General features: G+C 42.0%; 1 protein-coding gene across 3 annotated transcripts in view; it reads left to right on the top strand.

The window, feature by feature from the left end:
• Nucleotides 1-13,761, top strand: part of MRTFA (myocardin related transcription factor A) — a 65,385-nt gene that overhangs the window by 47,921 nt on the left and 3,703 nt on the right. Inside the window, exons 5-14 of one of the 3 annotated variants that reach the window (XM_081958360.1) lie at nucleotides 156-317; nucleotides 558-733; nucleotides 2,109-2,267; nucleotides 3,259-3,512; nucleotides 6,641-6,809; nucleotides 7,625-8,728; nucleotides 9,249-9,344; nucleotides 9,550-9,633; nucleotides 13,233-13,415; nucleotides 13,665-13,725. In XM_081958360.1, coding sequence (XP_081814486.1) covers nucleotides 156-317; nucleotides 558-733; nucleotides 2,109-2,267; nucleotides 3,259-3,512; nucleotides 6,641-6,809; nucleotides 7,625-8,728; nucleotides 9,249-9,344; nucleotides 9,550-9,633; nucleotides 13,233-13,415; nucleotides 13,665-13,725 — 2,448 coding nt within the window. Of the gene's footprint in view, nucleotides 1-155; nucleotides 318-557; nucleotides 734-2,108; nucleotides 2,268-3,258; nucleotides 3,513-6,640; nucleotides 6,810-7,624; nucleotides 8,729-9,248; nucleotides 9,345-9,468; nucleotides 9,634-13,232; nucleotides 13,416-13,664; nucleotides 13,726-13,761 lie in introns of all 3 variants that reach the window. The other 2 variants (XM_081958359.1, XM_081958361.1) reach the window with 2 other exon arrangements.

The following is a 13,761-nucleotide window of genomic DNA, read 5'->3' as shown; positions in this document are numbered from 1 at the left end:
TCTGAAAAATATGGTAGATATGATAGGACCAGTATAGTTAGGGCTGATTTTTTATATACTGCTTGAGATTCTCCAAAAAGAAACTACAGAATTGATTTCTGTAATGGGTTTCCTAGTTAAGAAATAATCATGTTTTTGTTGTTTCTGCTGAGCAGAGACCTCTGCTGAACCTTCCCTTCAGGCCAAGCAGTTGAAGTTGAAGCGGGCTAGATTGGCTGATGATCTCAATGAGAAGATTGCCCAGAGACCGGGCCCCATGGAATTGGTAGAGAAAAACATTCTGCCTGTGGAATCGAGCTTGAAGGAAGCTCTCATTGGTAAGCCTGCTGATGAGGGGAGTGGATAAAACAGCAACTTCTTTTTTTTAATTCCTTTTTTAAACTAAGGAAAACAGAACGTACTTGGTAAATTGGTGAAGCTAATAATATATGTGCAACCCAGTTACCCAAAGTTTTCACCATCTTTGAATTTTATAGTGGCCCAGAAATGTCCTGCTGGTTATCTGTGATCCATACCCTCTGTTTTTAATTAATTAACTTTGCATCTGTTGTTTTCAGTAGGTCAAGTGAACTATCCCAATATAGCAGATAATTCCTCCTTCGATGAGGACAGCAGTGATGCTCTGTCTCCAGAACAACCGGCTAGCCATGAATCCCAGGCATCTGTGCCATCCCCAATGGAAGCTCTGATGGGTGATTTAGTTCCTACTCCCACAGTGGCATCCCCTACTCAGGTGAGGACACCTTAGGTGTTGCTTCATGTTGCACTTTTTGATTATAGGAGCTCAGGCACGTAAGGTATTTTCCTTGGAAGAAAAGATCGTTATGGGAATTTGTGCTTATTAGCAGTAAAACACCTGATACCTGAATCTTTTTTTAATTTTTTTTAAAAAATCCTATCTTTATTAGGGGGAGAACAACTATAATACTCCTTCTTCCTTCTGTTTTCCCTACAACAATAGCCCTGTGAAGTTGGTTGGACTGAGAGAGAGTGGCCCAAAGTCAGCCAGCTGGCTTTTATACCTAAGAAGGGACTAGAACTTCCAGTCTCCTGGTTTCTAGGCCAGCACGTTCACCACTACATCAAAGCAGGGGCGAAATGCTACCGATTCTGACTGGTTCTCTAGAACTGGTAGCAAAAAATCGAAGGTTTACCTGAATCAGTAGTAAAAAAAAAAGCTTTAAAAAGTGAATAAAAAGATTCCGTGACACTCAGCTGTGCGTGATCATCTTAACCTTTCCCCCCATTTTTTAAAGCATTTTTTTACTACCGGTTCCAGTGAATAGGTAGTAAAAATGCTTTAAAAATGGGGGGGGGGGGAGGGGAGAAGGTTCAGGCACAGCTGATTGTCATGGGACTTTTTCCCCCCCACCTTTTAAAGCATTTTTTTACTACCTATTTGCCAGAACTGGTAATAAAAAATGCTTTAAAAAGTGAAAAAAATGGTTCTGATGATCGCACAGATCAGCTGTGAGCTGCATGATTGTCGGACCTTCTTTATTTCACTTTGTAAAGCATTGCTTTCCCTACCTATTCACCTGAACCAGCAGGAAAAAAATGCTTTAAAAAGTGAAATAAAGAGGGTCTGACGATCACGCGGCTCACAGCTGATCCGCGCCATCGTCGGAACCATTTCCCCTCACTTTTTAAAGCATTTTTTCCCCTACCTATTCGCCCGAACCGGTAGGAAAAAAATGTTTTAAAAAGTGGAAAAAAAGTTGGTCATGCCCACCCTGTCACATAACACCCCCCCACCCAAGCCACCCCCCCAGAAATGGTGGCAATTTTTTTTAGATTTCACCACTGCACCAAAGTTGTTTTCAAACTGGAGCTTGAAATAATATTAATAACATCCTTTATGTTGTTTTACTTTGTGGAAAAATAAATTCCTATTTTCTTCAGATTCGATCATGGAAAGAAGCAAACTCTCTTGCTATATGGCGGGATTGATTCTGCAAATTGGCTTTCCACATATCTGTATTTTGCAATACACAAATGTAACCGAGCATTTGTCTACCTTTTTAGGTTACTGTAGAAGTCACCTGTTAACGGCTTATTCTGTCTTCTGAAAATTCATCTGGGCATATTCCTATTCCTCTACTTTGCAGATTGTGTGCCAGTTAAAAATCAGCACAGACTGCACTGAGACAACGTATCTGTCTGAACAGTCTCCAACCCCCTTGCCACAGCCGCAACCTCCAGTGCCTCTGAATCTCACTAATGGAATTGCTCCTCCTGCTGCCAAACCTCTTCCAACTCTTATAAAGGTACCTTTTGTGTTAGGGCTAAGTACTACAATCAGCCAAGAAGTCTATGATGCCAAGGGTTTCCTTTAACGATTAGGTGAGATACTGAGTAACTTGGCCTTGATCAGGATGATAAATCAACCTTTCAATGCCGTTTTCAATTCCTTATTACGTAAATAGTTAAGATAGTGATACATTAGGATTCTTTTTTTGCTAGTAGATTAGCATCATGCGGATCATTAAATAATATAGTTTTGTAACAGCGTGGGGGTTTTTTTCACTTACGTATCCAGAGTTGATGACATGTGTTTCCTTTGCTGTATCATTCTCTTTTTTTCTGTCACTTTGGAATATGATGAAGTCTATGGAATATTGACAGATAAATGCCCTGGATTTTATACATGTATAAAATAGAAATGTAATTAATATGAAATTGCATTAGACATTTATTTATTGTCTCCTACTAGCACATGGCAACTCAAGACAGCTTACAGGACATACAAGTACAATATAAAAGAAATAAATAATTATTGGCAACAACACACATTCATGCCAGCCATTTAATGGGCTCCCCAGGCCCGCTGGCAGGACCTTCCCTAAAGAGTGATAGAGTGGGGGCTAGTCTAATTTATGGAGAAATGATGTTTCATTAATTGGTCTGATTGTTCATGCAGGTTCACTACATTAATGTAGATAATATAATTGGTATGTATTAAGAGTAGCATTATTTTAATCCAGGAGTCCCCAAATTTGGCAACGTTAAGACTTGTGGACTTCAGCTCCCAGAAGTTCACAAGTCTTCAAGCTGCCAAGTTTGGAGACTCCTGGACTAGTTAAAAGCTAGCAGTTGTTATACTTGTTTAATAGGTTTACATTTATTATGGTAGATCAGTAGAATGAAGAAATTGTAGAGAAGATATTAAACCAGCCAATCCTTTCTCAAAATGTCACTCTTTATATTTATTATGCCACCATCCTATTGTGAACCACCTATTTTTTTTCTTTCAAATAGCAAAGCCAGCCAAAAGCTTCATGTGAAAAGTCCCAGCGTAGCAAAAAATCCAAGGAGCCGAAACCAAAAATCAAGAAGCTGAAATATCACCAGTATATTCCACCGGACCAAAAACAGGATAAAGGAGCTCTCCCCATGGATTCATCTTATGCCAAAATCCTGCAGCAACAACAGCTCTTTTTGCAGCTCCAGATCCTTAATCAACAGCATCAACACCACTACAACTATCAAACCATCCTCCCAGCTCCACCAAAGTAAGAGGAGCTGCTGCTGCTGCTTCTTCTTCCTCTTCTTCCTCTTCTTCTTTTTTTTTTTAAATTTTTTAATTTAATTAGCACTTCTAGACCGCCCCCTCTCCCAAAAGGGACTCGGGGCGGTGTACAGTCCATATCAAAAACAATTAAAATTATTAGATGGATAAATACATAAATAAGAGGAGGATAAAATAGACAGAACTGTAATTGCTAAATAAATAATTTAAGATATACAAAATTTAAAACCCCAGTGTCCTATAAAATTAAGTCCCCTAAAAAACCAGTAGGAAATATATATGCCAGGAGGTGACGTTAAGAATTATGCCAGGCCAGCCAGTCGGAACAGGTGTGTCTTCAGTTTCTGCCGGAAGGAGCGGAAGTCAGTGGTGGTTCTAATGTCGGGGGGGGGAGGTCATTCCAGAGGGTTGGGCCCATCACAGAGAAGGCCCTACTCCTTGGTGTCGCCCGTTGGCATTGCCTAGTGGACGGCACCAGGAGAAGCCCCTCCCTGTGAGAGCGAATTGGCCGCAGGGATGTGTGTGGGAGGATGCGATCCCGCAGGTAACTAGGCCCTATGCCATGGAGCGCTTTAAAGATGGTGGTCAAAACCTTGAAACGCACCCGAAAGACCACAGGTAGCCAGTGCAGCTCACGCAGGAGCGCTGTTACCTGGGAGTACCTAGTACTCCCCATGACTGCCCGCGCGGCTGCGTTCTGGACTAGTTGCAGTCTTCGTGCGCGTCCCAAGGGAAGCCCCATGTAGAGAGCATTACAGTAGTCCAGGCGAGACGTCACCAGTGCATGAGTGACCGTGCGTAGGGCATCCCGGTCCAGAAGGGGGCGCAATTGGCGCACCAGGCGAACCTGGTGGAACGCCCCCCTAACCACGGCTGCCACATGATCATCCATTGACAGCCGGGCATCTAGGAGGATGCCCAAATTGCGCGCCCGTTCCACAGGGGGCAGTTGTTCGCCCCCTATGGCCAGCGTTGGAGTCAGCTGACTGAACCGAGGTGCCGGTAGCCACAGCCACTCAGTCTTGGAGGGGTTGAGTTTGAGTCTGTTGTCCCCCATCCAGACCCCGACGGCTTCCAAACACCGGGACATCACTTCGACAGCCTCGCTGGGGTGATTTGGGGTTGAAACGTACAGCTGAGTATCATCAGCGTACAGATGGTATTCAACCCCAAAACCACGGATGATCTCCCCCAGCGGCTTCACATATGTGTTGAACAGGAGGGGCGAGAGGACCGACCCCTGTGGCACCCCACAAGTGAGTGACCTCAGGGTCGACCTCTGCCCCCCTGTCAACACACATTGCGACCGGTCGGAGAGGTAGGAGCCGAACCACCGTAAAACGGTGCCTCCGACTCCCATCCCCTCCAGCCGGTGCAATAGGATACCATGGTCTTCCTCTTCCTCTTCTCTTCCTCCTCCTCCTCTCAAGAGCTTTGTATAAACAGAACTGAAGCCTATTTCTCTTTCTATCCATTCCCATCTAGGTATGGGAGTTATAAAATCAACTTATAACCCACTCAATCATAGGAGCCATATTTCTTCATTTTCTAATTTTCACTTGGTCTGGAGTGTAGCTTACAAACATTAGAAGTAAGTGAAAATGATGGATATACTTGTAATAGTCAATCTGTCTTAAGATTTTAGTGAAAGGAGTTTATAAGTGTAACAAAAAGCTTTGGCAATGTAATTTTGAGAGCGGTTTTCAAAGTGCCCCAATCAGCAATGCATATACTTAATTGGATATTTGTTTGTTTACCTGTTTCTTGGTAAACTCAACAAACCTGTTTTTTTCGTAAGCTACCCCCATCTGCAGACTTTGGGTTGCATATAACATAATAACAATAGTCAGTTTAGTTTAGTGGTTAAGGTATCAGGCTACAAATCAGAAACCTGAGTTCTAATCCTGCCTTAAGGCATGAAAATTGGCTGGGTGACATTGGGCCAGTCAGACATACTCAGTCCACCTCAAAGGGTTCTTATTGTGGGGAAAATAGGAGGAGGAAGGAGTATTATGTATATTTGCCACCTTGACTGACTTATAATAATCGTGGGATAAAAATCTAATAAATAAATAATCAGTATAGAGTGAAACTAAAAAGATAATGTTTAATAAAAATTCCCTAGATGGCTGCTTTCCATGAAAAGCATGATGGAATATGAAGTTCTTATAATGAGGACTTCCAGTTGACGTCGCGGCAAGAATGGCTGGAAAATAGCGGGCTCCGCTGAGCTTTGCGAAATCCAGCCAGTAACCACTACGGGGTCATAGCTGCCTTGTAGGGGTGATGAAGGAAGGAGATACGCTTCATTAACCACGAGGAACACACAATTTCCTCGTTAGGTCAGAAGCAAGCTCTCCCGAATGGCAGCAGGGACGACGGCCATTTTTGGCAGTCACAAAGCTGGGACCACTGGGACTGTAAGATTTGTGCTGGAGCGGTTCGTGGACAGAGCATTGAAACTGGATGAAATAATTACCAACTTTTACTCTAAAGACCTGACTTAAGTACAAAAATTTTAAAAGAGAACTTCCAAGCTTAAGTAAACAGCGATTAAATATATGGAAAGGAAAAAAAAAACAAACCTGAAAATTAAGAGGCGAAAGAGGCACAAGGGAAGCTTTAAAACACAAGAAGCCTGAAAAAAGCTTAAGCAATTTGAAAGATGATTTTCAGGAAAAACTGTCTTGTTTATTTGTATGTCTAACTCCCCTGCATTTATTGGATAATCACCTGTTTTTGACAGATTGTTTAATGTTGGATTTGGTATATAATGATCTCTTCATTTTACAATTTATTTTTCTGTTTCTACTGCATTTAAACATAAATAATGAAGAAAATATCTAAAGTTCTAATGATTTATCGTAAAGTACAGCTGAAAGCAAACACCGAACCAGCAGCAATTATTTGCATTGTGCTTTAACTAAGGGCTTGGCACCTTGCCAATACATTTTATAATCATTGAATTATTAGATCACATCAAGGGTCGTTCCCCCCCCCCCCCAAAGGGAATATTCAGCTGCCTCTGGGAAGTGTGGAAGCAAAGCCTGGAGTTTCTGTTGCTACTTTCTTGCAGCTGGCTATTCAATTCACTCTTTCTTTCCCCTCCAGGCCTCTAGGAGAACAGAATGGCAACAGCAGCCCAGCCGTGTGCAGACTTTCCAACGGTGCCACCAACGCCTCTTCTCTTTCTTCCGGTTCCAATGGGCTCTTGCGACAAAATAGCAATTCTCCAGTAGTCAAACCTGGGGCTCTCCCTGCTAACCTTGATGACATGAAGGTAGCCACGCATTTTTAAGCTGCTTTGAGAAGAAATATTAGTGATAAAACACAAGTAAAATAAACAGTATTGTGAATATGCAGCAAAGCAGATATTTAAAATGTGAGAGAAGGTATTTCAGATTCTATCTTCTGATGCGGTAACTAATACAGCAGCTATAAAACAAGGATAAAATATTAGAAAATAGATAAATGTTGTAAGTGTATAATGCCTAATGTTCTCCTTAAGGTTGAGGCACTATAGCACTAAGATCTCCAGTTTATAAGCCTCATTTATGGCTGTAATTACTTGCATATAGCACTACTACTAATTCTGGTAATTTTGGATAAGATTTAAGATAATATAATTCCTAAATTGCATGTTTACATTTGCTTTCTTTTACTAAATATAGAATGTAATTACTTGGCTAGTTGTTCATTCAATATTATAAATTATAGTACAGGTATAGTATAGTATAGTTCATTTCATTTAAATAATATGTTGTCTTTGTCTTCAAAATTTGTTAACCACACTAATAAAAATGTGGTATAAGTTATTTATTGCATTGTTTGAGGATGGTGATACTATCAGTGAAATTGATGAGTTTGATACTGACCATACATTTTAATTATCGGTGGGATTGTCCTTTGAAAATGAAACTTTTGTGCTCATTGTTTTATGCCTTATAATATTTGGCAACCTTTCTTTTTTAAAAAAGAAAGAATTGAAAGGATGTATCCACCAGGTTTACCTTCCAACTGTGATTTGATGTAGTCCTAGTAACTAAGGGTGTCTTAGCTAATATAACTTCTGATAGAATTCTAACTGTTTGATAGGTGGCAGAGCTAAAGCAAGAATTGAAGTTAAGGTCATTGCCTGTGTCGGGTACCAAGACAGATTTAATTGAGAGGCTCAAAGCTTATCAAGAGCAGAACGGTGTAACTAACCGAGTACTTGCTGCTCCGAAGCCTAACACCGCAATTCTCCCGAAGACTACTGAAGTGGTGGTAGCTTTCCCAGCTGCTCGGCTGAATACAGGTCCTGCACTGGTCAGTACGGGCCTTACTTCAGCAGAGGTTGTTGTAGCCACTGTCACAGGCAATGGTGTCATGAAGTTTGGGAGCACAGGCTCAACTCCTCCTGTGTCACCCACTCCCTCTGAACGTTCTCTGATAAGTGCTGGAGATGAGAATTCAATCAGTGGCGATACCTTTGGGGAGATGGTGACTTCTCCCCTGACTCAGCTTACTCTACAAGCATCACCAGTCCAATTTTTGGTAAAAGAAGAGAGTTCCACTTGCAGTAGCATAAATGCAATGTCAAGGGTGGAGTCTAGCATAATCAGTAGCAACAACAACAAAGACATGGAGGTCCCGGATAAAGACCAGATGCTGCAGGAGAAAGATAAGCAGATTGAGGAACTCACCCGGATGTTAAAACAGAAGCAGCAGTTGGTGGAGATGCTAAAGCTGCAGCTGGAAAAAGAAAAGAGGTCTCAACAACCACTGTCAGCTACAATTGTCGGAGAAGAAAGAGCGACTGTCTGTGAGCCTTCTATTTTTGGTACCTCCATCAAGAACGAAAAGGGTTTTCTGAGTTGCCAATCTATGGAGCAGCTGAACTGCCAAATTGACCAACTAAGACCCACCCAGACCACCAGCCAAATGGAGACATCAGATACAAATTTAGTGCCAAAGAAAGCAGTGATGGTGAAGCAGGAGGTGCTAGCTGCTGAAACTGAGCCACCATGTCAGACCTCATGTTTTTTCCTTGGACAGCAAGGTGGGGGCTTCAGTGATTTCATCAAGGGAGCTTCCCCCCCTACCCTCATCACAGATTCCACAGGCACTCACATCGTCCTCACTGTGACCAATCAGAATGCTGAAAGGCAAAGTCTCTCACCTCAGGAGAAAGCGGGAAGTAGTTCATTGCCATTGAAAGTAAGTACATGTGCAAACTCTTGTGCATTCTCTCCCTCTCCCCCCCCCTCCACAATGAGTTGAAGATACTAATGTAAAGGTAATGTTGGAAGAACAGGGTTGGTTTAATAATTTAGTTTTAACACACAAATTTTTTTTGAACAAAACTTGATGCGTTTCTTGCTGAAAGCAGTTTACCAAAATGAAATCATTCTGTTGTAATAGCAACCATAAATTGTCCGTTCTTTTTAAACTAGATCGGCTCCTCCTCATCTACATTTTCTAGATCAGGGGTGTCCAAACTTGGGAACTTTAAGACTTGTGGACTTCAACTCCCAGCATGGCTGGCTGGGGAATTCTGGGAGTTGAAGTCCACAAGTCTTAAAGTTCCCAAGTTTGGACACCCCTGTTCTAGATAGTTCATTGGTTTTGCAAGCCCAATTTTTGTTTTCCCTGTGCAGTAAATCCCCTCTGCTTCACTACTACTTTAACTTTTGCCCAGGCATCTGAAACAACATTCAGTCCTGTATTATTTTTTCAGAGAATGTCATCTCCATCTGCAATAGCACCCAACAAACCACTTATGCAGAACTCTCCATCATCTCCTGAACCATCACCGAAGGAGTCCACCCAGAAGGTAGCTAACCACCTGTATCCCTAACCGTAGCCCTGATTTGCATACTGAAGGGTGTTCTTCCTTTTTAAAACCAATGGACCATTCAGAATCTGACCTTTAATTCTTTTTCTTATCTCTTATATAGTGTCAGAAGTCAGGTCTGCAAATGGTCACTGGACAGCTGCCACAAACAATCTTATCTTTTTCTGCACCTCCCAATTTGCAGCCGTTCTTCCTCAACGGTTTCCACAAAGGACCGCCGAATGCCAGAGTTGCTGACAAAACTGGCCAGTCTAGTGAGACAAAAAAGGTATTCTCAGCGGGTCCCAATAACATAAGATGAGCCTTTTGTTCAACATCTACATGAAAACACTGGATTAGACCATCTAACCAGTTTGGGGATCCCACATAATCAGTACACTAATGATACTTAATTATACCTTTTGACCCCAGGCCCTCCAATTGAGGCTACTAGATCTAGTCCTGATGCCAGTAGGCTGGATGGGAGGAACTCTCTCTGATCCATTCCTACCAAGACTGAGTAGCTGTGGCTGCTAGGACCACCTAGATCTTAGGATGTCCCAAAGGTGCTTTTTCAAAAGGCAACTAGACTATGTTTTTCCTTGAAGGCATTTCACTTCTCATCCAAGAAGCTTCTTCTGTTCCGAATCAAAGAAGCTTCTTGGATGAGAAGTGAAAACAGCTTCAGGGAAAAACAAAGTCCAGTTCCCTTTTGAAAAAGCCTCTTTGGAACAACCATGACCTTGCTGACTGAGACTCTCCGTAGACATTTAAATCTTAGTCTTTGCATTTGGTGGAGTTGCACTTCCCCATTTGAGAGCAGTGCATATGAGGATCTTTTTGAATTCAGACTTCCTAGTTGAAGAGTAGGTGTCAGGTTACCAAGAAGGTCTTTGCACAGTTCTATCTGGTGATGCCAGTGGTCCCTCTTTCTGGATCAAGGGGCCCTTCAGAGTCACTCATGCCTAACCACCTCTTACCATTCTACTTGAGGCCTCCCCTGAAGACCACTCAAAAGCTTTAACTGGGCCTGAATGCCCAGTATGGAGATGCCCAGTGTTGGCACAACACCCCTGCTTTGCAAGCTGCACTAGTTGGCAATATGCTTCTGGGTGCGATTTGATGTGTTGGTTATCACCTGTAGAGCACTATATGGCATGAAGCTACTCCCCGAGTCCCTCCGGGGAGAGGGGGCGGTCTAGAAATTTAATAAATTATTAATTATTATTACTTATTTGAAGAACTGTCTTATTGCCCACAATTTCTGTTCAGCTGGCAAGAGCCAACAGTGGGTACATTCTTGGTCCCCTTGATTTAATAATACCATCTGTTGGGATCTAAGAGGCATATCTTCTATGTCACCATGTCTGTTCTCTGGAAAGAGGTGCTCCTCAACTATAGGTGGCTTCCATCCTGATGGCATTCAGGAAGACTAAAGATCTTGCTGTTTTCCCATGTCTTAGTTTAGGTGAATGGACTTGCTTGCTGGATATATTTGGGAGGCTTTGTGTATGTTTTCCATGACAGATGGGACAGATGCTCCAAATTGCTTATTGTTCCTATTGCGCTTTTAACTTGCTTTTGGGGGGTAGAGGGGTTGCTTACCTTGTAAGCTGCCCAGAATCAGTGGAGAATGGGAGTCAAATGAGCAGGTGTGTGGGTGGATGGCTGGATGCAAAAATAATAGTGTGGAACAGGATTGAATAGAGACTATAGGTCAGTTCTCAAGAAACGGGTAGTTTCATACTGAAATGAAATTTAGTTGTTTTTGTTAAGCATCTTTAAGCTAAGTGATGCCTTTCTGGGAAAAAAAGCTTAACTTTCCTGGTTGAAATTCCATCTGGATTAATGGAAAGTATTTAACAGAATAGCTGTATTTTGTATTTGTATATTCTTAAATATTTCTAGAGGAAGTTTGCACTTTTCACCCGTTTTCTCAATTTTGAGATGTTTCCTTTTTGAAGTCAACCATGACTGCGTTGGAATTGTTATTTACTCTATGTTATTGCCTCTTTGAATGTTGAATTGTTCCCATTTGATTCAATTACATCTATTTTTCAAAAGCCTAAGCGTCACTTAAGAGCAGGTCTAGTATTCTCCCTTCCCCCCGGCCCCCCACTAGTTACAAAACCAGCTGTTCCAGTTTATAGTTACTCATTGAATCAAAAAATGTTCTCTCTCTGCTGTGGTTGAAACACCAATTTTCCAGTCAGTGCTTGGATTGAAATTAAGATTACTTGAAATCTTCCATAAATACATGGCTTAACTTTCCAGGTTGCTTTTTAATATCCCTCTTCATTTTCAGATCTCTCTGAGCATTTTGGTTAGGTGGTATTAATTTGCCTTTATGACCTGATGCTTTTAGTCATCAAATGAGAGCTCTTATTAGGCATGTGAAGTTAATTTGATTCAATGGTCTTTTTTTTAAATGCAAGGCAACATATCCTCCATCCCACCTATCCCTAACTTTCCTATAGGGTTGTAACCAGTAATAATTGTGTCTCCCTGATTTACCCTCATTCACCAGGTTGTAGTTATGCCTATATCTGTGCAGGTAGTCCTTGAGTTATGACCATTTGTTCAGCAATCATTTGAACTTATGACTCTGCTGAATGAAGCAATTTACAGCTAGTTTGCCAGGTTCTCACTGTTGCTATTGAGGCTCATGTGATCAAAATTTAGGCATTTGACAACCCTCTGACATTTACAACCAGTTGTAATGCCCTGCGGTCACATGATCACTATTTGCATCCTTTCCGGCCAGCTTTCCACAAGCAAAGTCAATGGGGAAACCAGCAAGGAAGTAACTCAGGCAAGTCTCTCTTCGGCCTAGCCTTTCTTTACTTGCACACATGATGCCCTTCTTCCCCCCTTCGCTTGCACCCACCATGGCCTCCTTACAATGCTCTTTCCCCAGCCTTCCTGTGCTTGCACTGCACTGCTACACCCCCTTCTCCCAACTTCCACAAGGCTTATGCTGGGCCACCCATGGCCTCCCCCACACCTTTGCAGCACCCCATCACTTTTTTTCTGGGACTTCCTCCACTTCCCACTTAATGACCCGCACATGTGGAATTAGGACAACCAGCACTGCCTACACCAGGGGTGTCCAAACTTGGCAACTTTAAGACTTGTGGACTTCAACTCCCAGAATTCTGGGAGTTGAAGTCCACAAGTCTTAAAGTTGCCAAGTTTGGACACCCCTGGCCTACACTATGCGGTCATGCAATGGTTCGCTTTACTATTGCAGATCGTGTTGTTTAGCAATGGCAGTTCCTGGCCTAATTGCAGTTGTAATTCAAGGACTACCTGTACCATTTTTAAGGCATTCATTTACCCACTTTGGCCTATGAGCTTTTAGCTTTCAGATACAAATATGGGCATACGGCAATATTTTTTTTTTATTCCTTTGGTCTTTGCATTCTCCTTTATTTCACCTTTTTGAATAGGCATCCCATTATGTATGCAGAAACAAGCCTGCTGTCTTGAAGGTGGGCATATTCAGTTGTGCCGTTAGGAATATCGTCTACTTAAGGAATAGGTTTAATCTTACATGTTTCTGATGCGTTGTGCATAATGCGACACAAATAGATGTTACTATTATGATGTAGGCGTAACAGTCCTATTAAGAGTTTTCTTAGAAATTCTTATAAACTTTATTTAGATAAGAGAATATTATTTTAACATGTAAGAGAATACAGAGCTTCCTGGGATAAAGAATTCCCTGAGTGATACAATGGTCCATCCTGTCCAGAAGATGAAAAAAGTAAAAACTGGAGCAGCCAGACTCCATCATCAAACACTTTGCTGAACGTTTACTTTGTAGTTGGTTTCAAAGAACTGCAACCGCTTGCTGCTTATTTTTCCTTCCTTGTTTTTCCTTCCCAGCTTCTCTCCCAGCCAAGCTCTCCAGCTCCTCCTTCTCCACCCCAGATGGACCTTGAGCAGCAGAAGCAGAGCCCGTCTTTCTTTGGCGTTTTGTCACCGCTGCTTCTCCCGGCCACTTCAGTGGGGATGAAAGAACCACCAGGCTATGAGGAGGCTGTGAAGCAGCAACCAAAGTCCTCTGAGGTGAGAAGAACTGCTTTCTGGGACAAACTAGGGAAGCACTTGGTGTGGATCGATCCTTTTTGCATTGAAGGTTACGTCCGGCCATATTTCCTATGTAGTCTTCATAGCAGAAAAGAAGATTTGGGTGAAACTTAGCATATCCTGCTCTATATAACATTGACTATTTGCCCGCAGGGGGATGATTATAATGTATAAATTGCTGCATTGCTATGGAGTGTTAACAAACTTATTCCCTTCTTTCTTTTTTAGGAGAATGGCTGCTCAAGTCAGCATATGGATGATTTGTTTGATATTTTAATTGAACATGGAGGTATGAAGAGAGGAACTTCCGGTCTGTCATTCTGAT

The sequence above is a fragment of the Natrix helvetica genome (genome assembly GCF_964273705.1).
Source record: "Natrix helvetica genome assembly, chromosome: 6".
Lineage (NCBI taxonomy): Eukaryota > Metazoa > Chordata > Lepidosauria > Squamata > Natricidae > Natrix > Natrix helvetica.
Note: the sequence above shows the minus strand (reverse complement) of the source record. Positions and strands in the feature narration are given on the sequence as shown.